General features: G+C 43.2%; 1 protein-coding gene across 2 annotated transcripts in view; it reads left to right on the top strand.

The window, feature by feature from the left end:
• Positions 1-2,136: 2,136 nt before the first annotated feature.
• LOC110301943 (zinc finger protein 420-like) overlaps positions 2,137-27,836 on the top strand; it is a 29,518-nt gene continuing 3,818 nt past the window's right edge. The window contains exons 1-7 of one of the 2 annotated variants that reach the window (XM_021172667.1): positions 2,137-2,265; positions 4,171-4,260; positions 8,673-8,765; positions 16,613-16,716; positions 23,239-23,365; positions 24,111-24,203; positions 26,795-26,901. In XM_021172667.1, the coding sequence (XP_021028326.1) occupies positions 16,714-16,716; positions 23,239-23,365; positions 24,111-24,203; positions 26,795-26,901 (330 nt within the window). In that variant the 5' untranslated portion in view covers positions 2,137-2,265; positions 4,171-4,260; positions 8,673-8,765; positions 16,613-16,713. Of the gene's footprint in view, positions 2,266-4,170; positions 4,261-8,672; positions 8,766-16,609; positions 16,717-23,238; positions 23,366-24,110; positions 24,204-26,794; positions 26,902-27,836 lie in introns of both variants that reach the window. The other variant, XM_029481407.1, reaches the window with a different exon arrangement.

Below are 27,836 nucleotides of genomic sequence, written 5' to 3'. Positions count from 1 at the left end.
ATCCCCAATAAACATCATCTGTAGTAATGCCATTTGCATTCATAAAAAGAAGTTTCAAACCCAATTTTGTTGGTGTTGGAAAGCATACAATGTCTACAAATAGTCGGGAATGGAAACAATCTGTATCCATGTGGGATTAATTCATGTTTCAATTTTTCCCACCACGAGAAATGAAAACATATCATGGCTTTTTGAATGGTTGTTTTTATAATCTATTTCATTACTTTTGATTTCTTTATGTGAATATTACAACATTTAGATTTAGATTTCTGAGGACATATCTAATATGAAGGCTGGGGACAGGCCATCAGGGGAAGGAGGAGAACCTCACTTTAAGACATTTTATATATATATATATATATTTTAATGTTTTTTCGAGACAGGGTTTCTCTGTATAGCCCTGGCTGTCCTGGAACTCATTTTGTAGACCAGGCTGGCCTCGAACTCAGAAATCCACCTGCCTCTGCCTCCCAAGTGCTGGGTTAAAGGCGTGCACCACCACGCCCGGCGACATTTTATAATTTGTCCCCCACTTTATTTGTATCAGACACTGGGACTTTAGGGGATTGCTGCCCATTTCAAAGCTCAGCTTTTCGCCTCAAAAGAGCAAAGTTGGAAAAAATGTGCATGGAATTTATAAAGCTGGTCGAATTCTTCCCATTTGTGTAAGATATACCTAAAAATAACTCATAATATGATATAACCAAGGGATCAGGAACTAGACACATCTCTGACAGGCAGGCAGACAGAAAAGGGGACCTTAAAGAACAAAAATGGCAAATTTCTGGCTTCTTCCTCACCCCTCCCAGCCCCCCCTCCCCTCTACTCTAGCTGCACTGACCCACTTCTGGATGCTCAAGGCCAGACAGGGATTTGTTTACCTACAGCTATGGGCCTATCAGATACTCTTCTTTGTCTAAACTGACCAATCCTAAACCAGGGAAAGGGGGACTCATGGTTGGCCACCAAAATATTTCAAGACCCATGGGGAAAAAGTGTTGTCCTTTTTCTGCTTCGGTCTGGATGTGCCTGGCTATGTTTGTGTGCTTTATTTGTTTGTTTGTTTTTTAGAGACAGGATCTCTCTGTGTATCCCTGGCTCTTAGAACACTATATAGGCCAGGCTGGCCTCGAATTGATAAATCTGCCTGCCTCTGCCTCCTGAGTGATAGGATTAAAGACATGTGCCGCCGCCACCCGGTGGTGCTTTTTAACTTTTATTAAAATTTGATACCTGTTGCTGCTACCTACTGTGTCTGAGGGTTTTGTGGTTTTTTGTTTGTTTGTTTGTTTGTTTTTTTTTTTAAACCCTTGTGTCGAGGGCTGACTTTCAATAGATCGCAGCGAGGGAGCTGCTCTGCTACGTACGAAACCCCGACCTAGAAGCAGGTCGTCTACGAATGGTTTAGCGCCAGGTTCCACACGAACGTGCGATCAGCGTGACGGGCGAGAGGGCGGCCCCCTTTCCGGCCGCACCCCGTTTCCCAAGACGAACGGCTCTCCGCACCGGACCCCGATCCCGACGCCCGGCGGGGGGAGACCCCGCCGAGCGGGGACGGACGGGGACCCGGCTATCCGGGGCCAACCGAGTGTTTTGTTTGTTTGTTTGTTTCTTGCTTTGGTTTGGTTTTTTGACACAGGGTTTCTTTTTGTAGCCCTGGCTGTCCTGGAATTCACTCTGTAGACCAGGCTGGCCTCGAACTCAGAAATCCGCCTGCCTCTGCCTCCCAAGTGCTGGGATTAAAGGCGTGCGCCACCACTGCCCGGCCAGATTATTTTCCTGTTGCTACCTGCGGTGCTGGTCCTGTCTCACTTCTTTAATTGGCAAAGGAGATGAACTCGATCCAGACCCTAGGACGATATCTCCGCCCTTTGTACAAGGCTAAATGCAAGCGTTCAGGTGGCGGTGGGCTCTTGCACAGGATGCCATACCTCAGGATACCTGCGGATCGAGAAGTTGTCATTTTTAAACGGTGGGAATAAAGTTGGCTTGCTCATGGATTGGTGCCAGCTTCTGTCAGTCAGGTCTGAGCCGATGAGAACTGAAACCCTGTCCAATCGAAGGCGCCGGGGTGAGAAACGTGCAATCGGGCGCACAGACGAAGGGAAGGGGGCGGGCTTTGGCGGTCCTGCCTTTGTCTCTGACGTGACAGCATACCACCATCTTGGGATCTGGAGCCGGTGTCCCAGGTTCGGGGGACTCTGTCGGTACCGGCACGGGTCTGCGCCGCGCAGCGAGGACGCGGGGTGTCTCGACTCCGCCATGGTGAGCGCGGCGTCCCCGCGGAGCCGGCGGCTGCAGAGTCCCAAGCCCGAGCCCTCCGCACCCCAGCTGTGGGGTGGGGGCTGGGCTCCCCGGGTGTCCCGTTGCGTCCCTGGTCCTCGCGTGGGGACTCGAGTCCCGCCGCTGTGCTCTCCCTGGCTGGGATACTGGAGTGCAGGTCACGGTCCTTGGACCAAAGTCCCCCGCAGGGTTTGGGGCTTGCGGCACATTCTTGCAACCAGCTGTTCTGAAAGGACTTGTGTCAGCTGGACAGTGCCAGCAACCGACCCCCCAGGTTACCTGGCCCCAGTGAAGGGTTGCCCCAGGATTATCCTGGCCCCGCGACTCTGCACGACCCAGCCCTTCAGCCCTGTATGCCCCTTGCTCTGTGGCTTGTTTATGAATTTCAGGATCGCACTGAAGGATGTGCTTAACTGTACTGATTTTAGTATTTAGTATTTAACTGTACTGATTTTAGACGCGAGTTCCTTGATTTCTCACCTCTTCCCCTCAGGGCATGTATTTTCTTGGGTCCCGTTCTCTACGGCATGGGTTGGACCTGAATACTTACCTTCTCTGTGATGGAACCTAGGAAATGCATATTAGGGAAGTGCGCTGTCGCCAACCCAGCCCCCACAGAACAGGAATGTCAATGCCTTGGGCTGAGAATCTAGGTGTCCAGGTTTCTTCCCAGAGGCAAAAAAAGAATTGAAGACCTAGGGACCGAGAAATAGAGAAAGGTAAACCTGTCACCTCTGCAGGGGTGACAACAAGCATCTCTTGAAGCAGAAAGCCGCCTGGCAGGAAGAGGGGAGGATAGATCTCCCGATCAGGGAGACCCTGAAGTGGACCTTGGGCTTGTCATGTTATTGGGCCCTGGGGCCTTTATTTCCGTTGATCCCTTCCTCCCCCTCCCCACTCCCTTTGACACAGCTTCTCACACTGTAGCCCTGGCTGCCCACAGCTATGGCAGTCCTATCCAGCGCCCTGAGCACATGAACCAGCGCTCTGCTTCCCTGGCCGTCTTTCTCTCCCCACCTCTGTTGGCATTTCTCTGTTGGCTGTTCTATGAAGCTTAGAGCCAATAGCTCTCCCTGCTGAGACTCTCAACCCTAAGTAGAGATGGGATAGGGGCTCTCTGGACATTTTACTGAATGGTAAGTTGAGACCAGGGAATGGTTCTAAGTATGAATGACTTCCTCAGTGCCTGTCACTGGTCAGCCAGGGTAGTCATAGAAATCAGAAGTTGGTGTCTACTAGACTCAAAGAGACTCCCAAAGGGATGGGAGAGACAGTGTTTGCCAATACCCCTATAGTCTCAGAGGCTGAATGAGGAACTGAGGAGCCTGTAGGAGGGATGTAGGCCTGAGAAAGGGTGTGATGGAGGAAGGCAGGGTGTGATGGAGGAAATAAGGGCCTGAGGGAGGAGGTGAGGGCCTGAGGGTGGAAGCCAGGACCTGAGGGAGGAGGTGACAATCTGAGGGAGGGGGCCAGAGCCTGAGGGAGGAGGCCAGGGCCTGAGGGAGGAAGTAAGGGTCTGAGGGAGAGGATGCCTCAATCTAAGAAAGAGTTGATGGAAAGGGGTTTGAGGATGGGACAACTGAAAAGAGATCTGATCCTGAAGATCAGCTCTGAGGGAGGACTCAGGTTTGAGGAGATGTGAAGAATGAAGGCAAAGATGGACCGGATAGAAAGAAGAAACCTTAAGGGCAAATGGGAAGAGAAAGGAAGCCCCCCCCCCCCCCCCCCCCCCCGCCCCCCGCCCCTGCAGGACCCCTTCCTCTGGAGTCCGACGAAGTCTAGTCAGCTGAAGCTCAAGTAGAATAAAGCTGTAAAGTTGCCAATGCAGTCTTAGTTCTGTATTACAACACCTCCATTAAAAATCAGGTAACCTTGATTGTTTTGCAGATGTAGACTTGAGTTTTCCTGGGAAATCCTCTTGACATACTAATTCCAGAAGGCCCAAGGGAGGAACTCTTTCCCTGGAAGCTGGAAATGGTGAGTTTGTTGGTCTGGCTCCCACCTCCAGGGAGGGAAATCTATAGCCTGCATACTTGGGCTAGTCTAGGTCCCTGCTGTCTGTGCAATGTGATTATGGGGTGCACTACCCGCATCATCTCCTGAGAGGTTAGGGCGACTCGTGGTTTGCAGAGCGTTCAGTGAGTGGTTACCTGATCATGTCACACCGTCTCTGTAGTGAGAAGGGACATAGAGCCTAGCTGGCTACCTCACTGCAGCCAGGAACTCTGTGTTTGTGGGGTGCGTATGTATGAAAACTGGTTACCTCACTGCAGCCAGCAAGCAGGAAGGGGTGGGGTGGTGAGGACACTCCAGTAGCCCTTCTAGGACATGTCCCTAATGACCTTATTTTCTGACACTGGGCTCTGTCCAAAGACAGTTGAATAGATTATTGACCAAGACTGTTGCACCTGGAGTTTGGAGTGTCATTCAGATCCGAAGTATAACCCCGAGTGTGCGTGCTTTTGTTGTGGGGACGCTCATTCTCTTCCACTGGTGGCCGTGACCTTTACTGTGCTGTCGCCCTGCAGACACAGCACACTGTGGTCCTGTAGTTTGATGCCAGTTCTTACAAGGATGTTTTGGTGTGGTGGTGGTTTTGGAGACAGGCCTCACTATGTGGCCCTAGGTAGCTTGGAATTTGTTCTGTGGGACAGGTTGGGCTTAAATTCACAGAGATCCAGCTGAGTGCTAGGATTAAAGGCAGGCATCACCGCGTAGCCTAAGTGTGCTCTTCTCAATCAAATTATGTTGACAGTTTGGGGCTTTTAGTGCATATGTTGAGGACACTGTGTAGGACACAGTGATGATTATCTTTTATATTAAGACAAGTATTGAATCTTTAAATCTCTGAGCAATATGGATATCTAGATTTAATTTCTTACCCTCTGTGAGCATGAACTACCTTTCCCTCCCCATACCCTTCCCACACCCCCTAGTGTGTGTGTGTGTGTGTGTGTGTGTGTGTGTGTGTGTCCTGAGATAAGGTGTCACTGTGTATCCAGGATAGCCTTGAAAACACTGTATAGTCTAAGCTGCCTTCAGAGGAATACCAGCCCTCCTGTCTGTGCTGGAGTTCTGGGTCCTATGGAGGCTGTTTCCTCTAATCTTGAATTTTCAGGAAAGTGGTCTTTGATTCTTCAGCTAGTAAACTGTAAAGTTAGATAGGAGATACAGCTCAATGTGTACAGCCCCCAGTACTGCAAGATATAGCTAGCTAGCTAGAATCTTCAGCTCCATAAGATGTGAATACATAAATAAATTGAAGCTTCATAAAAGATTTTGAAAGTAATTTAGTAGTTCTTGTGAATGGGATAATATTCCAAATTACTGCATTAATAACTTTGCATGAGTTTTTAGAGCTAGGGTCTCATGTGATCCAGGCTAGCTTTGAACTTACTGTGTAGCTGAGCAAAGCCTTGAACTTTGTTTTTACATCCCAACTGTAGTTTTCCCTCCCTTCTCTCCCCTACACTTTCCCTCTCCCTCCCCCATCCACTCCTCCATTTCTCTTCAGAAAAGCGCAGGTCTCCTGTGGATATCCACTAGCCATGGCACATCAAGTTTCAGTAAGACTAGGTCCTCCTCTCCTCTTAAAGCTGGATGAAGCACGCAGAGGAAGAAAAGGGTCCTAAGGGCAGGCAAGGGAGTCAGAGGCAGCTCCACCCCTCGGTTAGGAGCCCCACAGGAAGACCAAGCTGCACAACTCTAACATGTGCAGAAGGCCTAGGACCTTGAATTTATATCCTCCTGCCTCCACCTCTGCATTGCCGGATTATTCACGGGTGCCCCTGTACTCAGCTTTTTGGGCTGCGAGGGAACAAATCCAGGATTTCATGCTGGGAAGGCAAGTTCAACTGTACATTTTCAGCCCAGGAATTTTGTTACTGGTTTATCATCTACAAACATTGGTCTTTCAACTTTGCATTCTTTAACATGAATGATTTGATCCATTCCCCCTTCCCTTGAAGTCTTTTTTCTCTTTTTAAAACTTTATTTCACTTATTGATTTTGATTGTGTCTGTCTATGTGTCAGAGTGCACAGAGGTCAGAGGAAGTCGCCACTGTGGGTTCCAGGAATGGAACTTAGGTCATCAGGCTTGGGGCATGTGCCATTGCCTCCTGCCCCCTTCTTCTCTTTATGGAGTCATTTGGCCTACAAATAAAAACATTTTCACAGTCTCCTTTTTCATTCGAAGATCCTTTGTGTGTTGCCCCTGTATTCAGGGCTTAACCTTCTCGGCGGTGAACCAAGGAGAGCAGTGCAGGACCAGCTAAGTCTTTGTCTTGTTGCAGACCTTAAAGTTCTTTCAGGACTTTGCCGTTCGTAAAGTTGTAGGCTGTGTTTTTATTGCACTTAACCATTACTGTGTGCAGGTATGATCTTGTTATCTATTTATTGAGAACAATTTTTTAAGATGGAGTATTGAAGTTTGTAAATGCCGTTAAGAATCTGTTTTGATCTCCATATACCTCCTTACTGTTTACCATGTAGATCTGGTGCCTTACACTTGTGAAATTCCATATGGCGAATGTTACACCCCTGCTATGAATCACATGATCAGAACTAATATATTTTTTTAAAGACAGTGTCTCATGTAGCCCAGGCTGCCATCAAACTTGTCACGTAGACAAGGATGATGCAGAGACAGGATCCTCCTGCATCTCCTTCCTGAGTGCTGAGATCATAGGTGTGTGCCGCTGTGCCCCGTGCCGCTGTACCCTGTGTGTGTAAAGTCTTAGTGTTGTAATGCTGTAAGAGAACCATGACCACAGCAACTCTTAGAAAGAAGAACGTAGCCGGGCAGTGGTGGCACACGCCTTTAATCCCAGCACGTAGGAGGCAGAGGCAGGTGGAATTCTGAGTTCGAGGCCAGCCTGGTCTATAGAGTGAGTTCCAGGACAGCCAGGGCTATACAGAGAAACCCTGTCTCAAAAAACAAAAACAAATGAACAAACAAACGAACAAACAAAAAGAACAACATTTAACTGAGACTGGCCTACAGTTTCAGAGGTGCAGTCTATTATCATGGCAAGGAGCATGGCAGCATGCAGGCAGACATGGTGCTAGAGAAGGAGCAAAGAATTCTACATCTGGATTGGCAGACAGCAGGAAGATAGAGTGACAATGAGCCTCACTTGAGCATTTGAAAGCTCAAAGCCTATCCCCTAGTAACACATTCCTCTGACAAGGCCACACCTACTGCAACAAGGATATACCTTCTAATGGCTCCTCTCCTTGCCCGGCCAGCATTTGTGAGGCAGAGGCAGGAGGGTTTCTGAGTTCGAGGCCAGCCTGGTCTACAAAGTGAGTTCCAGGACAGCCAGGGCTATACAGAGAAACCCTGTCTCTGGGGGAAAAAAACACAAAACAAAACAATGGCTCCTCTCCCTATGAGCCTCTGGTGACCATTTTCTTTTTTTTTTTTTTTAAAGATTTTATTTATTTATTATATATAAGTACAGTGTAGCTGTCCTCAGATACTCCAGAAGAGGGAGCCAGATCTCGTTGAGGATGGTTGTGAGCCACCATGTGGTTGCTGGGATTTGAACTCTGGACCTTCAGAAGAGCAAGCTGGTGCTCTTACCCACTGAGCCATCTCACCAGCCGGACCATTTTCATTTAACCATCACACATAGTTTGTAATGTTTATGTGTTCTCTCTCTGTCTGTCTGTCTGTCTCTCTCTGTCTTTCTCTGTCGCTGTGTGTGTGTCTGTTTTCTGAGGCAGGATTTCTCTGTGTATCCCTGTCTGTCTTGGAACTCACTCTGTAGACCAGGCTGGCCTCACACTCAGAGATCTCCTTCTTTGGTTTTTACTCTTTTTTCTTTTTTAAGTTGCTTTGGGGTTTGTTTTTCCTTTTTTACATTTTTTTTCTTTAGAGGCAGGGTCACTATGTACTCCTGATTGGCCTAGAAGTTGCTACCTATGCCAGGGTGGCCTTGAACTCAAAGAGCTCTCCCTGCCTTCTCCTCCCATTTGCTGGAAATAAACTTTTCTGTCACCATGCCTGGCTTTGTTTCCTTTTTCTTTTTCTTTCTTTCTTTTCTTTCTTTCTTTTTTTTTTTTTTTCTAATTGAGCTCTTTCCATGCAAAGTTTCTGACGGATTCTCGCCACTTTCTCTGTGTCCCATGTGTCCTCTCTCCAGCTTGGTTGTATTTTTCTCTTTTATTATCTATTATCTTAAATATTCTCCAAGTCTTTATTTTGGGTTATTTATCATGCAGTTTAATGCCACTTGAGGGTAAAATTCCAGTATAAGAACTATCTTATGAAAGTTTCTGTCTCACTTGTGATAGTGTTGTCCTTAGAGTGTATCCTGTCATCATTCATCCCTGGATGACCTCACTTAGCACATTTGCAAAACTGATCTACTACTTCCACTTGCAGGGCACTGCATGACCAAACCAGAGCTCATCTTTGAGTGGGAGCTTCAATTTGGACCATGGACCACAGCAGAAGCCTCAGTTGGATGCGTGTCCGGTCAGTGAGTGTGTCTGGGGCAAGGGCTCATCATATACAGATTGCGTTGAACTCTTTTTATACCCAGACTCTCCCCTGCAGACAGCTAGTCCTGTGACAAAGATAGGTTTTATCATGTCTCTGAAAGGGTTCTCAGTGTTAAAAGATCCCCAAGTTTCTGCTATTGAAGTATATTTTCTTAGATTTATCAAAACTTCAATCCTATGTACTACTTAGGTCCAGTGGTTTTCAATCTATGGGGTCAGGACCCCTTTGGGGGTCAAATGACCTTTGCACAGGTGTCGCCTGACACCACTGAAAACATACAGATATTTACATTATGATCCATAACAGTACCAAAACTACAAGTTACAAAGTAGCAATGAAAATAATGTTGTGGTTGGGGGTCACCACAACATGAGGAACTGTGTTAAAGGTCATATCATTAGGAAGATTGAGAACCACTGGCATAGTTGGTTTTCTTGGTTAGTCGGTGTACCTAAATTCTCACGCTTCCTTCTTTTTAAAATTAGGCATTTGCTAATATGTTCTTTCAACACTTGCTCTTGATCCCTAATGATTCTGTGTAACTGTGTTGATAATACCAACAGAAATCACCCACACATTCAGAGCGTTGCCTTACATTCAGTGAATGTAAAGTGAATCAAAGACACAAGGATTATGGTGGCGTAGAACTCAGAGAATTCTTACAAGGAGTGGAAAAAAGTAGATCTGGGGAAGAGTAAACCAAACCCACTGTTAGGGAATTGTATATTCATTTGAGTTTAAATTTGACATAACTCTTTTCACAATTTGGCGCATTGTACTTGACTCAAGGGTGGTGATGTTTTTAATATTTTCCCTGTTCATAAAGTGAATGCCAGGATTGAGGCTAGCCATGAAAATCAAGAGAAAGATTTGTGGCATATTGGAATCAACAAAGCAGTATGTCAAATGAAGACATGGTTGGTACAGGTGAAACACTTATCTGAACTCTCAAACTGCCTTTCAGAGCTGAATACACAGAAGGAAACCCTCAGGGATGTGGGGCCTCTCCACAGGGTGTCTGCTGAGATGCAGGTCAGAGAAGAATCAGACTTTTTTCCTTTTAAAGTACAGTGGGCCTAAAATGTAGATTTGAAGTATGAAGACAAAGAAAAAGGTACCTTGGGAAGAAAGCAATATCTGGAACTGTGCCTGTTGATTTCCAGAGCAGTATCCCCCAACTTGGCTTTTTTATGACTGAGGAAATCCTCTAGTACCCTAACCATCTTAGTCTCTATAAGGGGACCCCAGATTTGTGGTGTTCTATTCAATATATCTTATGAGGGATGTCCATCTAAATCCGAGTGATCTTCCTGACACAGCAATGAAGCGGATACTCCAGATCTTCCAGTAGAGCCAGTCAGGACTGGAAGTCCTTTTATTAGGAAGCACCTAATGCCCAAAACATGGAAAATGTAAGGATCAAATCACTAAGTTTAATGTGTGGGATAATGTTCCATTTTAAGATATAACTCAGAAAAGGGTAAGTAACACATAAGAGAGTGTAAATATAGTTATCCTGAGAAATCTTTAAATAAGTAATTATGCTTCAGAAAGCATTAGGATATATGTGTTTGGAAATGGCCCAGTGAGGATAAGTAATATAAATAATTTTGATGTCTCCAGTTAGAACTAAAGGTCCAGCCAGGCAGTGGTTGCACACACGTTTAATCCCAGAACGTGAGACGCAGAGGCAGCCGGGTGCTTCCTATTGTAAGTAAGCCAGCCCCCATTCACCATCAGAAATCTTATTACAGGAAGTATATGAATGTACACATCGTAACAAAGTATTCAATTTGAAGTCAGCCCTCACCTTTCATCTAAGAACACACGCAGAAAGAAACCTGTGGATATAAAGAAAGCAAGAAACCTGTTAACTTCATGTCGTGCCTTACTGTACATCAGAGAATTCACACAGCTTGGAATTCCTAATAACATGAAGAATGCAGGAACCTTTTCTCTTGCAAGTCACAGCTCTGTACATCAGAAATGCCACGCAGGACATAAACAATATGAATGCAAAGCTTTCTTGAGAAAGTCTGACTTTGCTTGACATCAACGGATTCATACAGATGAGAAACCTTATGAATATGGAAATATAGGGAAGCCTTCCTTCACAAGTCCTGTATGTGTACACCACAGACTCTGCGTAGGCGAGGAGCTCTGTGAAGGTAACGACTGTAGGAAAGCCTTCTACCAAAGCCAGACCTCATTGTGCATCAGATAATTCATAAGGGAAGAACCCTAATGTAAAGGTGTAAGGATGAAGGAAATATTTCTCTCTCAGGTCAAAACTAAATTAGAGAATACATAAGGGGAGAAACTCTATGACTAAGGAATATAGAAAGCTTTCTGCCCAGTAAGAATTCATTGTACATCAGAGCGCACACACATGACCTTTGGATATAAAGACTATAGGAAAGCTTTCTATTGCAAGCCACAACTTCCATGGCATGAGGGATCCCTTACAGGTTCTAAGCCTTATAGTCATGTGAGGAATTCAGGGCATAACTCAGTGTGCACCAGAGTCGTCATTTCTGATTAGAATCTGTATGAAGACAGAATGCAGGAAGGCATTCAGATACAAGTGAAAACTTACTGCTTATCGGGCTGGAGAGACAGCTCAGTGGTTAAGAGCACTGTCTGCTTTTCCAGAAATCCTGAGTTCAATTCCCAGCAACCGCATGGTGGTTCACAACCATCTGTAATGGGATCTGATGCCCTCTTCTGGCATATAGATAAACAGACAGAGCACTCATACATTAAAAAAACAAACAAGCAAACAAACAAAAAACAACTTACTGTTTCTCAAAGGACACATACAGGGGGGAAGCCCTGTGCAAGTAGAGCCTGCAGGGAAGTTTTGACCCCCACGTTGAAATGACCTGCATCAGAGAATACGTGCAGTTGAGAAATGATACGAATGAAAAGAGTGCAGGAAAGCCTTCTACTGCAAGTCAAAGCTCTGTCTCTGTCAATGAGCTTGTGTGTTAGAAAGCACGCAGTTATAAAGAACACACAAAAGAGTTTTAACTTTAAGGGGAATCTCACTCTGCTTCTAAGACAATAGAGGAGAAGACTGTCAATGTAAAGAATTCAGGGAATCATTTTACATGAAGTTAGAACTGTCTTAACACCACAGAGCACACACAGGAGTGGTGTCTTTAAGTCAGTTCCTAACTTCAGATTACTTATAGCTGAGAAGCCCAATAAGTGTTAAAAAATCAGGGGAGACTTCATTTCATTTGAGGAAGTGATATAAAGATCTTTTTTGTTTTTATTTTATGTATATGAGTGTTTTATCTGCATGAAAGCCAGAAGAGGGCCCCTGATTCCCGGGGACTGGACTTAACAGTGGATGTGAGGCAAACCCATCTGTGGAGGCCTGGAACTGAAGGAGAATCCTCCGTAGAGCACCCTTTGCTCTTAATCATAGCACCATCTATATGGGCAACTGCCCTGCACTGTCTGTATGTGTAGAGTTTCAAAATGGAAACTTTAAAAGCCAGAAAGAAAATTCTTTAACAGTGCACTTCAAGTTCTCAAAGACCATGAGTGCCAACCTAGACTACATCCCCAGAAAGACCATGCACCCTAGTTGAAGGGAAAGAAAACCACCATGATGTAAGCAGCGTGACAATTCATGGCCACAGAACATGGCCCTACAGAGAAGACTGGAAGCAAGACGGTGCACTTAGGAGAGAAATAAGCATAGCCAGAGAAGATAGAAAACACCAATGAAGCTACAGTTACTGAACCACAAAATCTACTAAGGATACAACAGAAACAAACAAACACAATAAAAGCTCAGCACAATACCAGTGACCAATACACCTAAGAATAATAACAGGAATTATGAATGGCCTCAACTCCCTAATCAAAACACACAGGGTAGTTGAGTGGACTAAGAAACTCCATCTGTTGTCTACAACAAACTCGCCTCCAACAGATGTGATCAAGAAGCAAGCAGAGGTTGCTGTTCTGATGTCTGGCAAATATCTTCAAACTAAAACAAAGCAGAAGATATAAGGTACTCTTCATTTTTATCACTGGAACAATTAACTAAGAATACATCACAATTTTGACCATAAATGCACTGAATTCTGGCATACACACAGTTTCATAAAATGCATACCACTGTCCTTAAAGACAAAGGTCAGCTCCACTCAAAACACCACTTCCTCCAGGAGACAGGACATCTACAAAAAAATTAAACAGGAACAATAGAATTAAATGACAGTGTACATCAAATAGATCTGATATTTACTTCACAGCCCATGGAGGCATCTCTAAAATAGGCCACAGGTTACACTGCCTCCTAACAAATACGGATCTGGAAGCAATGATGAAGCCTTCTACAAAGAAGCCCCGCCCAGATGGGTTCACCCCAGAATTCTATTGGATGTCCAAAGAAGATCCACAGACAGCCCTTAAATTAGTTGTTTAAAAAAGAAAAGAAACAGAAGACAACCCAAACCAGGTAAAAACAACTTCTAAGCACTATACAGTAATTGGACAGTCTCCAGCCACATCATTATACGGTGTTAAAACAGAGCAGTTTAGTCTGAAGAACCTGGCCAGCATGAGAGCTCTGAGCAGCAGCTTGTATCTGTTTCACTTAAGAGAAAACCAACAAGAAATGCTATGACAGCAGGAAGACAGGACATCAAGTGAGGGATGGGGTTGCCACCCCACAGTCACATCTCTGACCCATTATTGCATGACCACTTCTGTACCCTCTCCATCCTAAAATCCTCTTTGATGGTACTCTCTGCTCTTTCTCATCAGCTGATTTCTAATGGCTCTTGGTTTTCCTGTCATCTTTCTAAAGACATGTGGTGTACCTCACTGTACTTGAATTGTTCTTTATAATGTTTGCACGGCCTTAGTGTTGTTACGGTCACTCTTGTTCAATCCTATATGTTTCAGAATCCAAAGCATATTTTTTTTCTATCCCCCCACCCTACCTCTTCATTCTTATTTTTCTTGTTTTGCACTGCTGGTATAGAATCCATGTTCCTGTACAAGCTGGGCCATTATTAGTAGTGAATTTCTGGTTCCAGGACAGCCAGGGCTACACAGAGAAACCCTGTCTCGAAAAAACAAAAACAAAAAACAAAAACAAACAAAAAAATAACTATGAATATGCTAAATAAGTTGGATTAAAATTCCTAATGCAATTTATAGTAACCTCCTTGCTCAGCGATAATCCACCTGTAGAGCTCACAGTTAAATGGTTTTCACTTACATGAAAGTCCCTATCAGAACATGTTCTCCATCCAAACACAGCAGTCAGTGTGTTATAACCATTGGTAGTCACTACATTACCTTCATATTTCCTTCTTCTTCACCATAAATACTAATCTACTGGCTCTCTAGCTGCAGTTCCTCTTGTGAACATTTTATGAAGAGAAGTGGATTATTGGTGGACTTAATGGTTGACATTTCTCAGTGGGCAGAGGTGTCTTATGTGACATCCATATTGTAGCATGTATCAATATATTATTTTCATGATCTAATTATTTTCATATCTAATTCTATGGCATGCCAAACTTTTAATCTAATCAACAATAAATACATTATCTTTATATATTCCTATGGACATCACATATAAATGTTTTATTAGTAGTGAAATTAAAGTTTAATATCAACATGTGGCTTATATTTATCTTGAGTCCAAGAATCCATGATCATCCTGGGCAAGATATGAACAATCTTTGGTGGTAGAGGAGCTGGAAGAGAGAGAACCTAAGCTGTATAAGTGATTGTATTGGGGGCTGGGAAGATAGCTCAGTCAGTAAAATGCCTGCAAGAGAAACAGGAAAATCTGATTTCAGATCTCCAACACCCGTGCAGTAGGAACAGCAGCACATCAATGCTCCCTCGAATGGAAATGTCAGTCCTGGGAGGCTCCCGGAGCTTATTGGACCTGGGAGGCTCCCGGAGCTTATTGGATGGCCAACCTCAGCAAATCAATGAGCTCCAAGTCCAGGAGGAGGCCTTGCTTCAAATTACACAATTGAAAGCAATATTGTCAAACATCTAGAGTTGACCCTGGCCCCCATGTGTGTGCACCTTCATATATGTACAGATTCCTGAGTGCACATATGCACACACTCACATGAACACACAGAGAGACACAATGGTTCTGTCACTAATATCACTGACTGGGTTTCGTGGGTTTAGGTTAACATTCTTGATGAGAATCCATATTAATGTCAGTTGTATAACTGAGCTTACTTGAAAGAAGCCAGTCGAGATGAAGCATGGTGGCACATGCCTGTGATCCCTGCATCTGGGAGGCAAAGGCGGGAGGAGCTTTGAGTTCCAAGCCAGGTGGGACTACAAAGTAAAACCCTGTCTCAAAGAAAAATCACCAAAAAAATAATCCAATGCAGAGAAATTTTTCACATCACTGAATAACAGTGAAGTCCGTGAACAGAAGAGTCCAGGAGCAGTGGCTGCCGCTTCCTTCTCAATCTCAGCAGTGCATTTAAGGCTGGGCCTATTTTACCTGTACAGCTCAGAAGGCTGGTCTTAAATAATGTGTAATGCTGGGCTTTTGGTAGAGAACAATAACAAAATTATGAATTATGCTTTGGGTATTGTGAGTGAATAATATTGTGTTTAAGGGAAAAATTATATGTATAATAAAAAATTTTTAAAATCCTACAGGTAATAATGCTTGATCTTATATGAACAGGTTCAAATTGGCTCTAAATTATGCCTAACTTGTGAATATTACAATCTAAAAGTCTATAACTGTATTGGAAAAATCTAGTCCTTAAAGAAGAGGGCAAAGACAATACTGAGTGAATATAATTTATGTGTGTATGATTTTAAAATATTTCTAGGAAAGCCATGGAAGTTTTGGTAAAAGCAAGACGCAGATTTTAATAATATATGTTATATAAACATTCCTGAAAACATGTACTGAGAGACAAGCAACGTGCATAACATGAAGAAAGAGCTTGCGCTAGCCCTGGACAACTAGTCCTTGCCTTCACCCCACAGTTCTTTCTGGCTGATCTCTTGTAGCTGTCACATTGATAGCAACACCACCATTGCTGGGTGTGGAGTTAGGTGAAAGAGGAATTAACAACAGGAATCGAGCACTAGGATGAGTTAAGTTCCAAGATGAAACGAGCCTGTGTTTCATAGCATATTGCCAACTTGGAGTCTGAATTGCTTGCCTGCAAGACTCACTAGTGTTTCCTAATTGTGGAAGGGCATACTCTCTGGGCTCTCAAACTCCTTTCTAAGCGAGGAAGCTAGAGGAGGTAATGGGTAACTGCACAACCAAACAAATAGCCCGATTTTAAGATCACAACCTTCACTTGACTATAGCAGGGAAGAATTTCCATTGAAAGGAATAGAGGATTTTTCTAAAGGTTATGAAAATATTGGATGTTTGCATACCTTAGTATCTCAGAATGACAGCAGACATTTGTTCTATTTCAAGTTGAGCCTGGTTAAGGGGGTACAGTGGTGTTCACAAGTCTATGATTTTAGCCCTGGGAGACTTGAGAAAGGATAGCAATCTGAGCCAGCCTTTAACTGGGCCTCAATGATAGCTGCAGGCTCTCATCCCAAGCCCTGCCTTAGAATGCCTGAAGGCAAGAACCTGTCTTTTTGGCTTCATTCACTCATGGGTTTGTGCCATCTACTGTTGCTTGGGATTGAGGGGTTGAGAACTAAACCCTATCCAGTCCAGCAGTGGGGGGAGCAATATTCAATGAGCATTAGAGACAGTAGAGGCTGGGTATTCACTCTCTTCACCATAGCTGTTGATCTGAACAAACCATTATGTGATCTGTCAGCAGGATCATCTTGATCAAGAGGCACTAATGCCGTCTCTGTTCCCCGTGACATGCTGCTGCCTTGAGAACCATAGTGAGGACACTGGCTGTCCTGGAATCTGGAAATGGTGAGTCTGTGACAAATCCCTAGCATGGAGCACAGGACTGATACTTCTGTGACTTTCTCTTTTAGTTATATTACAAAACATAATTTATATCAAGGTTTAATGAATAAACAAATTCAGAAAGCCACTTTCCTTCTGGGATGGGTCTGGTGGTTACCCCAAGCTTCAGTGGATCCCCACCCCTCGTGTACATGTGGGGTTCAGTGGGTTGTGAGTATTGCTCAATGGGAGTGGAAGGGTGAGCTGGGTGGATAGGTAAGAAACATTGTATATAGCTATGAAATTGTCAAAGAATAAGAATATTTTAAAACTTAGGTAGAAAACATATAAGTTGGTTTATGTACTGCTGTTGCCCATGAAAAACAAATCTCTAACTTCTTAGAGAAGATACCACGTGAGTGGTGACGACTTGGGAACATAGATTCAGTTTCAGGTCTAGCCTGGAGCACATATATGCGGAGTCCCCAGCCTGATGAATACCTGGAATTCTCCTACCTGTGCCATCCTCAGTCCGTAAACCTAGCCTTGGACTTACAGCCTGTGGGCCAGGCTAGCCCGATGAGTGCCTGTCTTAGGGTTTCTACTGCTGTGATGAAACACCATGACCAAAAGCAACTTGGAGAAGAAAGGGTGTACTTCAGCTTACATGTCCTGATGGCAATCCAGCATGAAGGGAAGCCAGGGCAGGGACTTAAAGAAGGAACCTGGAGGCCGGACTTAAATAGATGCTATGGAAGAATTCTGTTTGCTGGCTTACTCAGCCTGCCTTCTTATACCACCCAAGACCACCATCTCCAGGAGTGTCACCACATACAGTAATGGATTGTCCCGCATCTATTATCAGTCCAGAAATTGAACCACAGTCTCATTCACAGACCAATCTTATTGCAGAATTTTAGTTGAGATACCCTCTTTAAAAGTGACTTCTAACTGTGTCGTGTAGATGTATAGCTAAGCATGACAATTTACCCCTCAACTTGACACAAACGTATCACTGTTAAACTAAACCTTTTCCTTTTTTGTTTTGTTTTTTGTTTTTTGTTTTTTGTTTTTGTTTTTGTTTTTGTTTTTGTTTTTGTTTTTTCAAGACAGGGTTTCTCTGTGTAGCTGTCGCTATCCTGGAACTCACTCTGTAGACCAGGCTGGCCTCGAACTCAGAAATCTGCCTGTCTCTGCCTCCCAAGTGCTAGGATTAAAGGCGTGCGCCACCACTGCCTGACTAACTCTTTCCTTTCTTGTCACTAAGATGTTCTATTAATATGATAATATAAAACATTCTAAATTTTTTAAAGATTTGTTTATTTTATATATATGAATACACTGTAGCTCTCTTAAGAAACACCAGAAGAGGACATCAGATCCCATTACAGATGGTTGTGAGCCATCATGTGGTTGCTGGGAATTGAACTCTGGTCCTCTGGAAGAGCAGTCAGTGCTCTTAACCACTGAGACATCTCTCCGGCCCCAACATTCTGAATTTTTAAAGTTCCGGAGTCTTTATAAATTCACATACATTAAAACTCCAGTTCGTTTAAAACAGCCAAAGCTTCTCTAAACACGCAAACCGCTCCATTATTGGTGTCTGTGAAAGAAAAAAAAAAAAAAGTAAATCCTTTCTTACCCCAAGGGAGAAGAGCCAGGGCACAGTCACAGGCGGATCAGAGCAGAACCGGAGTTCAGCAGTATAAAAAGTTTGGTGCTTGGTACCTGAAACTCATTCACCATCCTCTGTGCTCCAGTGGGCCATGGCGGTGGCACTTCAGTGGGCCATGCCGGTGGCACTTCTGTTCTAATCCTTCACAGAAAATACAACTTCTTTCCTAGACTCTAACTTGTCTCTATACCCTGATGTAATACATTTCTAGTAAAACAAACAAACAAACAAACAAAATACATCAGAAAGATCAAACACAAATAAATTACTTAATGATAACAATTAAGAATTTGGGGGCTCGGGCTGGCAAGATGGCTCAGCAAGTAAGAGCACTTACTGTTCTCCAGAAGGTCCTGAGTTCAAATCCCAGTGACCACATGGTGGCTCACAACCATCTATAATGAGATCTGACGCTCTCTTCTGGTACATCCAAAGACGCCTACAGTGTACTTATGTATAATAATAAATAAATCTTAAAAAAAGAAAGAAAGAAAGAAAGAAAGAAAGAAAGAAAGAAAGAAAGAAAGGAAGGAAGAAAGAATTTGAGGGCTGGAGAAATGACTCAGTGTTTAAGATCACTGGCTGCTCTTCTGGAGGTCCTGAGTTCAAATCCCAGCAACCACATGAAGGCTCACAACCATCTGTAATGAGGTTGGATGCCCTCTTCTGGTGGGTCTGAAGACAGCTACAGAGTATTTATATATAATAAATCAATCAATCTTACAAAAAGAAAAGAATTTTGAAAAAGAATAACAAACCAAATCTAACAGATGAGCAAAAAATTATAAAATCAGATAATTTAATGAAGTATAGCTAATGAAAACAATACAGAGAATTGACAAATCTAATTGCTGTTTCTTTGAGAAGGTTAGGAAGATTGACAGGTCCTTGGGCCAATTAACCAAATGAAACAGGACCCAAATGAGAAGAATTTGAAATGAATGGGGAAACATTAAAACAGACGCTAAAAAAAAATTCAGAACACTGTAAGGGAATACTTTAAAAACCTAAACATTAAAAGATGGATAAAATCCTAGATTCATCCGAACCACCGAAGTTACGAAGATATGGAACCTAAACAAATCCCTAAAAGTAAGGAGATTGAAAGACTATTTAAAAAGCCACAAGATGCTGGGTGGCACGCCTTTAATCCCAGCACTCGGGAGGCAGAGGCAGGCAGATTTCTGAGTTCGAGGTCAGCCTGGTCTACAGAGTGAGTTCCAGGACAGCCAGGACTATACAGGACTAAACCCTGTCTCAAAAAACCAAAGGAAAAAAAAAAAGCCACAAGACTCAAAAATACCCAGGTCCGGAGGATAGCTGCTGTGATGGTTTGAATGACAAATACCCTCATCGCCTTAGGCATTTGACCACTTGGTCTCCAGTGGAGGTGGAGGTAGTGTAGCCTTGATAGGTAAAGCATGCCACCATTACCTGCCTCCTTCAAGTTCATTCTCTCTGTCTCTCTGTCTCTCTGTCTCTCTGTCTCTCTGTCTCTCTCTCTCTCTCTGCTTGAAGATGGACTTACAAAAGTATATACAAGTATGAAACCAAATGATCATCGCGGTAGATGCAGAAAGGCCTTTGGCAATATCCGACATGCCTTCATGATGGGGCTAGGAGGGACATACCTCAACATAAACTATGACAAACTTACCACCAACGTCATTCTGAATGGATTGCGAGAGAGTAAGAGAATGAAATTAAAGGGAAACAAATGAGAAAAACAGTCAGATTACCCTTATTTGCAGATGATATGATATGATGTACTATGTAAGAGATGCCAGTATACTACAGTTTCTACAGAATTCTACACTTTCAGCAAAGTGACAGGGCTCAAAACCAACTTAAAACCAGAAGCTGCTCTGTATCAACCACAGAGAGAGTCTGAGAAAGAGATAATAGCAACACTCTCACTTACAATAGCCCCCTCATATTTGCTCATATATATATATATACACATATGTGTATGTGTGTATATATATATATATATATATATATATATTCCTAACCAATGAAATAGAAGTCTTCTACAATGAAATCTTTAAAAAATATTTTCAAAGACATTGAAGAAAATAGAAAATGGAAAGACCCCCCCACCCAAGATACATTGGATAAAACATGGCATCTTCAACAAACGATGCTGGGAAAAGCTGGATATCTACATATATAGAAGAACTGAATTAGACTCTGTCACTTTACATGCAAGTCAACTCCAAATGGATCAGAGCCACACAGCTGAGCCACCAAAGAAATCTCAGTGGTCTGTTTTGCTTCTCCTTTTCTGTAACACTGCTAGGGATTTGAGACCATGAAAATGGTTACAAGATCCTCCCAATTTCTTTCTCTGAGCTCCGTGGAGACTGGCGTGCGTCCAGGTCCCTTTCCTCCAGAGCTTGGGAATTTAATCTGTATCCCCTCAGGCAGGCTTTGTGGAAGCTGATGCACTCTGCACTCTAAGCAAACTAGCGGTCACTAAGGTAAGGAGTGGGCACAGGCCGAGGAAGAGCTGAGGTCCACCCAGGCTGCTACCGCTCTCCATTCACTCTGCCCTGTTCACTCCATTGGGCAAGCCATAGACAAGTTTGATTATTGGCATCAACCGTGTTTCCTGGTTTTATGTCAACTTGAGTCGTCAGAGAGGAAGGAGCCTCAGTTGAGGAAATGACTCCATGAGATCCAGCTGTAAGGCATTTTCTTAATAAGTGATCAATGGAGGAGGGCCCCGCCTGCCCATTGTAAGTGGTGCCATCTGGGAGCTGATAACCTGGGTTCTATAAGAAAGCAGGCTGAGTAAGCCACAGAGAACAAGTCAGTGAGCAGCATCCTCCCTCGGTCTCTGCATCAGCTCCTGCCTCCAGGATCCTGCCCTGTTTGAGTTCCTGTCCTGACTTCATTTGGTGATGAACAGCAATGTGGAAATCTGAAGCCAAATAAACCCTTTCCTAACAACTTACCTTTTAGTCCTGGTGTTTTGTTACAGCAATAGTAACCCTAACTGTTAGACAAGTAGTTAGCGAACCATGCTGGGAGTTCCTTCCAGGGAAACATTTAGTACATTTTAACTTCTGCCCCGATCCTCTGGGAGGAAGCATCCAAGTTTTACCTGTGCTCTTGACTCATGTGGCTTCACCTGAGTGGAATAGCGGAGTGTAGGTAACCTTACTTCGCTCCTCAGGGTGACTTTTGTGGTTTGGAATTGTTTCATAATTACTTACTACACTGATCCACGGTGCAGCTCTTACCTGTGTGAGCCAGGGCATTCCAGAATCCTTTTTTATATGGTTGTTCTCTAAATTATATAGAATATAGAAATCTGTAAATCCATGTATACTTTTCAGAAGGACCTGGGCTATGTGAAAATATTTATTGTTAGTGTCTGTGGATAAAGGAAATGTCAATTTTCTACTACTTAAGGCATTTAAATCATTTCCCAGGCATGACCACCATTCACCTAAGATATTTCTATATGACTCCAGATCTATAGGTATACAGCTGGCTCAAGCATTTGTACTGATGAGAAATCATAAGGAAGTTATTTTAAAGACTGGAGAGATGGCTCAGCAGTTGATTGCTCTTCTAAAGGTCCTGGGTTCAATTCCTGCTGCCCACATGGTGGCTCACAACATCTGTAACAGGATCCGATACCCTCTTCTGGTGTGTCTGAAGATAGCTACACTGCACTCATGTATATTAAAATAAATAAACAAAATTTTTTTTTTTTTTTTGGTTTTTACGAGACAGGGTTTCTCTGTATAGCCCTGGCTGTCCTGGAGCTCACTTTGTAGACCAGGCTGGCCTCGAACTCAGAAATCCGCCTGCCTCTGCCNCTTTGTAGACCAGGCTGGCCTCGAACTCAGAAATCCGCCTGCCTCTGCCTCCCGAGTGCTGGGACTAAAGGCGTGCGCCACCACGCCCGGCACAAAAAAATTTTTAAAAAGAAGCTATTTTGAAACAATTCTTTGTTATACATATAATTTTCTCTTTAAAGATGAAAGCAAGTTTACATACTCAGATATGAAAGGGTCTGTGTTCCTAACAATACAATTTCAATATACATTAGTTTGATGCTTAAGCGAAGATTATGGATAATGTTTTCTTTTCATCATCTTGTCTCTCAGAGACAGGAACATATATTTAAAGTAAAAATCCTGTAGTTTAAGACAGTCGTGTGAGCCAAGGCCTTCCAGGTCCTCCTGTTGCCTGGAGTTGGGCACTGTGATGGAACCATGATGAGAAGGGATGCAGGTGCTCTCACAACAGCTACACCAGAGTCACCTGTGCAACATGGGTGAGACGCCCTGGAGGCCTGCAACACATTTGATGTAGAATTGAGTTTTGGTTATCACATTTTGAGAAAACTTTCAGCATGACAGTTTCCACAACCTCTACATCGATTTATAAGATTCCACGTGCATTTCACAGTTTAGTGCCTCTTCTGCGCCAATCTCTCAGAGTCAGGCTCATGGCCGTGCCCCTCTCTGTATGGTCTGTGTCACACAGGGATGTGGCAGCCCCCGATATCTGCCTTTTCTTTGTTTTGTCTGTTCTTTACAGATTTAATATCATTTTACATGGCTATAAGTATTATCTCTTTTGCTCATAATCCTACAGACCATGCACATACATGGATTCTTCTATGAATTTTTGTTTCTGTTGTAATTCCTTGAAGAACTTTCTAATCATATGTTTTGGAATCATAAGATTAACACATAGGTAAGATTCGAGTGTTGATTTTTCTTTCTCTCATGATACGGAATCGAAAGCACACTATATTTTTTATAAGGCACTGATAAGACAAAACAGCGAATTCCCATTTTCGTTCCTAAGGCTGAGGACAGCTTGGAGTGGAGATAAATGTGTCATTCTAGGTGTTGGTGTCATTTGAGGACGTAGCCGTGGACTTCACCTGGGAGGAGTGGCAGGACCTGGACGCTGCTCAGAGGACCCTGTACAGGGACGTGATGCTGGAGACCTACAGCAGCCTGGTGTCCTTGGGTGAGTCAGACTCATTGGTAAATCTCAGCGGTACCAATTGTAGAGTTGTTGCTTACTTTTAATACTGATTTGATATTGTGCACTTGCATTTACGACATGGCAATTTCTGCAGAACAGTGTAGCTTTGTAATACATGTAGTGTATATTGATCAGATTGATGTTTATTGGTAGTGTATCAGCTCTGGAATCAGTTGTTTGCACTGGGAGCATTTACAAACCTCTCTGATGCTGTTGTGAAGTCTTCAGTGCGAACCGTCCATATGGTTCCAATAGTGCTGTGGAGCAGATGTGATAGGATATCCTCCCCTGCTACTGTTCCCAGTGAACACTCACCTTCCCTTTTCCATCTCTCCATCTCTGTATCTTTTCCTCACTGTACTGATTATTGTTTTACTGCTTGAGGCCACCTATAGTTTGCAAGTATGATAAGAATGTGGAGAATTTTTTATCTTTTGTCTGACTGTATTTCATCTATTGAAACTTCCCTGGGGAGTCATAGGACAATGTGTTTGCTCAAATATGGATGGAGTTTTACTGCCCAAAGAATGATTTCATCAATGCTTGGTATATATCTGAGTTTGTTAGATTTATTTATTAAAGTGACTCTCAGATTTCAAACAAAACAAAACATAAAACCAACAACTAACCAACCAACCAAACAAACACCCCAGCCCTTTCAGTGGTAGACTTGATGAGGTGATTATTCGTAGTCTCGACACGATCTGTATAATTGTCTCATTCACAGGGCACTGCATGGCCAAACCTGAGCTGATTTTCAACTTAGAACAGGGACTTGGGCCACAGAGCACAGAAGGAGCCTCAGTCTGGAACCTCTCAGGTCAGTGAATGCTACAAGCAAGAGAGAACAGTAACAAAGACCATCAGATATTGGTCATATTGGGCTAAACCCAGTCTTGACGACAGTTGGTCTCATGGACCAGACAATCAGTTTATCCAGTTTTCCAAAAGTTCTTTGCGTTAAACTACCAGTTTCTTGATGTTGAAGAGTGTCTTTTCTTTGGGAATAATTCAATGATTTTACCTGGTGCTCAGTGGTGCTCACTGGTGCTTCCTCCCTTCCTTTTCTGGACATATGTTTTAAGTTACACAATTATTGTCTTGATTTCCTCCCTGTCTTTTTGACTATTGATTATCTTTGCAATTTTCATGGTACTTAGTAAACACCCAAATGCGTCTGCTCTTAAAATACTTCCCTTTCGTGGGACCCAAGTCCAGTAAAGTAATGATGTGTCATGGTGAGACAAGCAGCTCAAGGATGCTAGTCAGGAGCAGAGGGAGAAACACAGGATTCACAATTAGATAGAAAGAAAGGGAAAATACAGAACAATTGTAAGCACTGCACTGAAGACCTCCTGGATAGATTTATGAGATCTCCAGCTTGTAAATCTGGTGTTAAGAAGTGAACTGAGAGTAAGGTCAGAAACAGAAAACATACTGCATGAAATTAGTGTACAATAGTGTACAAGTCTTGGTCACAAGACAGATATCTAGATATGTGGAATTACAGTCACAAATTGACAGGAACTGAGGATATTTCCTCAAAGGGCATTATAGTTCAAAATGCCAGGCTGGAGACATGGCTCAGCAGTTAAGAGCATTGGCTATTCTTCCAGAGGGTCCTGAGTTCAGTTCCCAGCAATCAGGTGATGGCTCACAAATATCTATACTGGGATCTGATTCCCTTTTCATTCATGCAGGAATACATACAAATAGAGCACATATCTTTAGATTAAAAAGAAAACAAAGGCCAAGAGAATAGAACATGAGCAGACTATTGAAAACTATAAACAAAAAGTATAGTTATTTTTGTTTGTCTTGTTTTTTTGATTTGGTTTTTGAGACAGGGTCTCACTGAACAGTTTTGGCTGACCCGAAAGTCATTGTATAGCTCCGTCTGGTCTTGAACTTACAGAGTTCCACCTGTTCCTACCTCCAGAATGCTGTCATTAGAGACATGTCCAACCATACCTAGGTAATATAAGCGTACTATCATAGTTGATATCTTAACAGAAACTCTGAAATCCAGAACGTAGAGTCTTAGGTGTTCTAAGCCCCAGAGGAAAAACAAACAAACAAATTCTGCCAATCAAGATTATTCTATGTAACAAGGTCAAAACCAGAGAACATTATGAATTTCTATAATAAGGATTGTCTTAGGTTTTCTACTGCCGTGAAGGGACACCGTGACAACAGCAACACTTATAAAAGAAAATCTTTAATTGGGGCTGGATTGTTGTTCAGGGGTTTAATCCATTATTGTCATGATGGGAAATGTGGCAGTGCACAGGAAGACATGATGCTGGAGAGGAGCTGGCTGGTGTTCCACATCTTGCTCTTCAGCCCACGAAAGGGACTGTGAGCCACACTGGGTGTAGCTTGAGCATAGGACACCTCAAAGCTGGCCCCACAGTGGCCCACTTCCTTCAACAAGGCCACGGGTGATAGTACCACACTCCATGGGACAAGCATTCAAACACATGAGTCTGTGGAGGCCATTCCTGTTCAAATCACCACAAGCATAAATGGAATCACTCCCTGAATTCCAAGCGACGATTGCAGAAGATATTTAAAGCAAATAAAGTAACTAAATTTTGTGTAAAGGTAAGCCACAGGCAACATTCCTCATAGAAAAAAAAATCATTTCCACAAAACCCTTAGAGGATCCTGCTCTTTCTTTCTTTCTTTCTTTCTTCCTTTCTTTCTTTCTTTCTTTCTTTCTTTCTTTCTTTCTTTCTTTTTTTTGGGGGGGGGGTGGTTGGTTTTTGTTTGATTGTTTGTTTGTTTTGGTTTTTCAAGACAGGGTTTCTCTGTGTAGCCCTGGCTGTCCTGGAACTCACTCTGTAGACCAAGCTGGCCTCGAACTCAGAAATCTGCCTGCCTCTGCTTCCCGAGTGCTGGGATTAAAGGCATGCGACACCTCTGCCTGGCCTGCTATTTCTTATTAGAGCAAAGTGCACAAATTGAAACACAACTGTGTAGCAGTCTTTCCCTAATCTATGTTGTACTTGGGAGAGAGAATATTGACAGCACCTAAGTCTTATACGTAGCTAGTAGAAGAACGTAAGAACGTAAGAACGTTAGACATTCTAAATTCAGATAGTAAAGAAACAGGACAGGTAGAAGAGCGAAAGGAGAATGTGGCTATAGAGACCTACGACTGAGGAACGGGCATTTCCTTGCCATGTGTTTCAATAGCACTGCAATGCAACTGAGAACCAGGACTTAGCCCCTCAACAGCTGTCAGTGTGCAGTGTAACTCCAATTCATTGACGACTAGGATGTGCACAGTTATAAGGGGATATCTTAAAAGTTCAAGTGTGATTCTAAGAAGGCACTAGTTTACTTTTGTGTTTGAATTACATAAAGTTTGTGCCTATTTCATAAAATTGAAATTTTAAATATTTTCAGGTGTCGGCAAAGTGAGTAGCCTGGTTGATACCATCCAGAAAAATGATAGCAGACATTTCTGGCAAATTGAAATCAACAGCCATACAGCAAATGAAGAACTGGTTGAGGTAGGTAAAATTGATGTGAGCATTAACTATGGCTATATGTAGGGGGTCTTGATTGGGTTCATTTTCTCTTCCAGTTAAGGAGACCTTATGAGTATAACAATTATCATCAAAGGGAATATCAGACTGAGCAGTCAAATCAACCAGTGAAGAAAGGTTATCACAGGGGTGAGGAAACACACACAACGGGGCATCGGGGGGATCCTCTGCAGAGCTGAGGGCCCTCAGGAGCCTGAATGAGCTTCTCGTTGAGGGCTTGGGGGTTTCCAGGGTGTTTGAGGACTCACTCTCCTCTAATTTAGGGTTGATCAGTCTGAACAAAGAAAGAATGGCTAGGGCTGGAGAGATGGCTCAGTGGTTAAGAGCACTGACTCCTCTTCCAGAGGTCCTGAGTTCAATTCCCAGCAACCACATGGTGGCTCACAACAATCTGTAATGGGATCCAATGCCCTCTTCTGGTCTGTCTGAAGACAGTACAATGTACTACACTGTATACTAAATAAATAAATCTTTAAAAAAAAAAAAAAAAAGAAAGAAAGAAAGAAAGAATGGCTAATAGAGCCAACGATTTGGTATAAACATGTACTGATCCATCCTTGAACTTGTTGGAGATCCCTCAGCAAGGTGCCCTACTGGTGGGAAAAGAAGCCCACCAGGCCTTTCTTTTAAGCTGCCAGGCTTTTATCTCAGATCAAGGGAGTGAGGAAGAAGCTGCTATCTTGGAATTTCAATATCTTTATTACCTAGTTCCAGCCCCTCTCCCAACTGTCCATCCTCCAGATATTTGTCTAACTCCAGGTCTCTCAAAGTTGTCTTTCATAGTTGAATATAAAGAGTGTAAACTAGCTGGGCGGTGGTGGCGCACGCCTTTAATCCCAGCACTTGGGAGGCAGAGGCAGGCAGATTTCTGAGTTCGAGGCCAGCCTGGTCTACAAAGT

Source organism: Mus caroli, chromosome 9, assembly GCF_900094665.2.
Source record: "Mus caroli chromosome 9, CAROLI_EIJ_v1.1, whole genome shotgun sequence".
Lineage (NCBI taxonomy): Eukaryota > Metazoa > Chordata > Mammalia > Rodentia > Muridae > Mus > Mus caroli.
The sequence above is the reverse complement of the archived record's forward strand: the minus strand, read 5'-3'. Positions and strand labels throughout refer to the sequence as shown.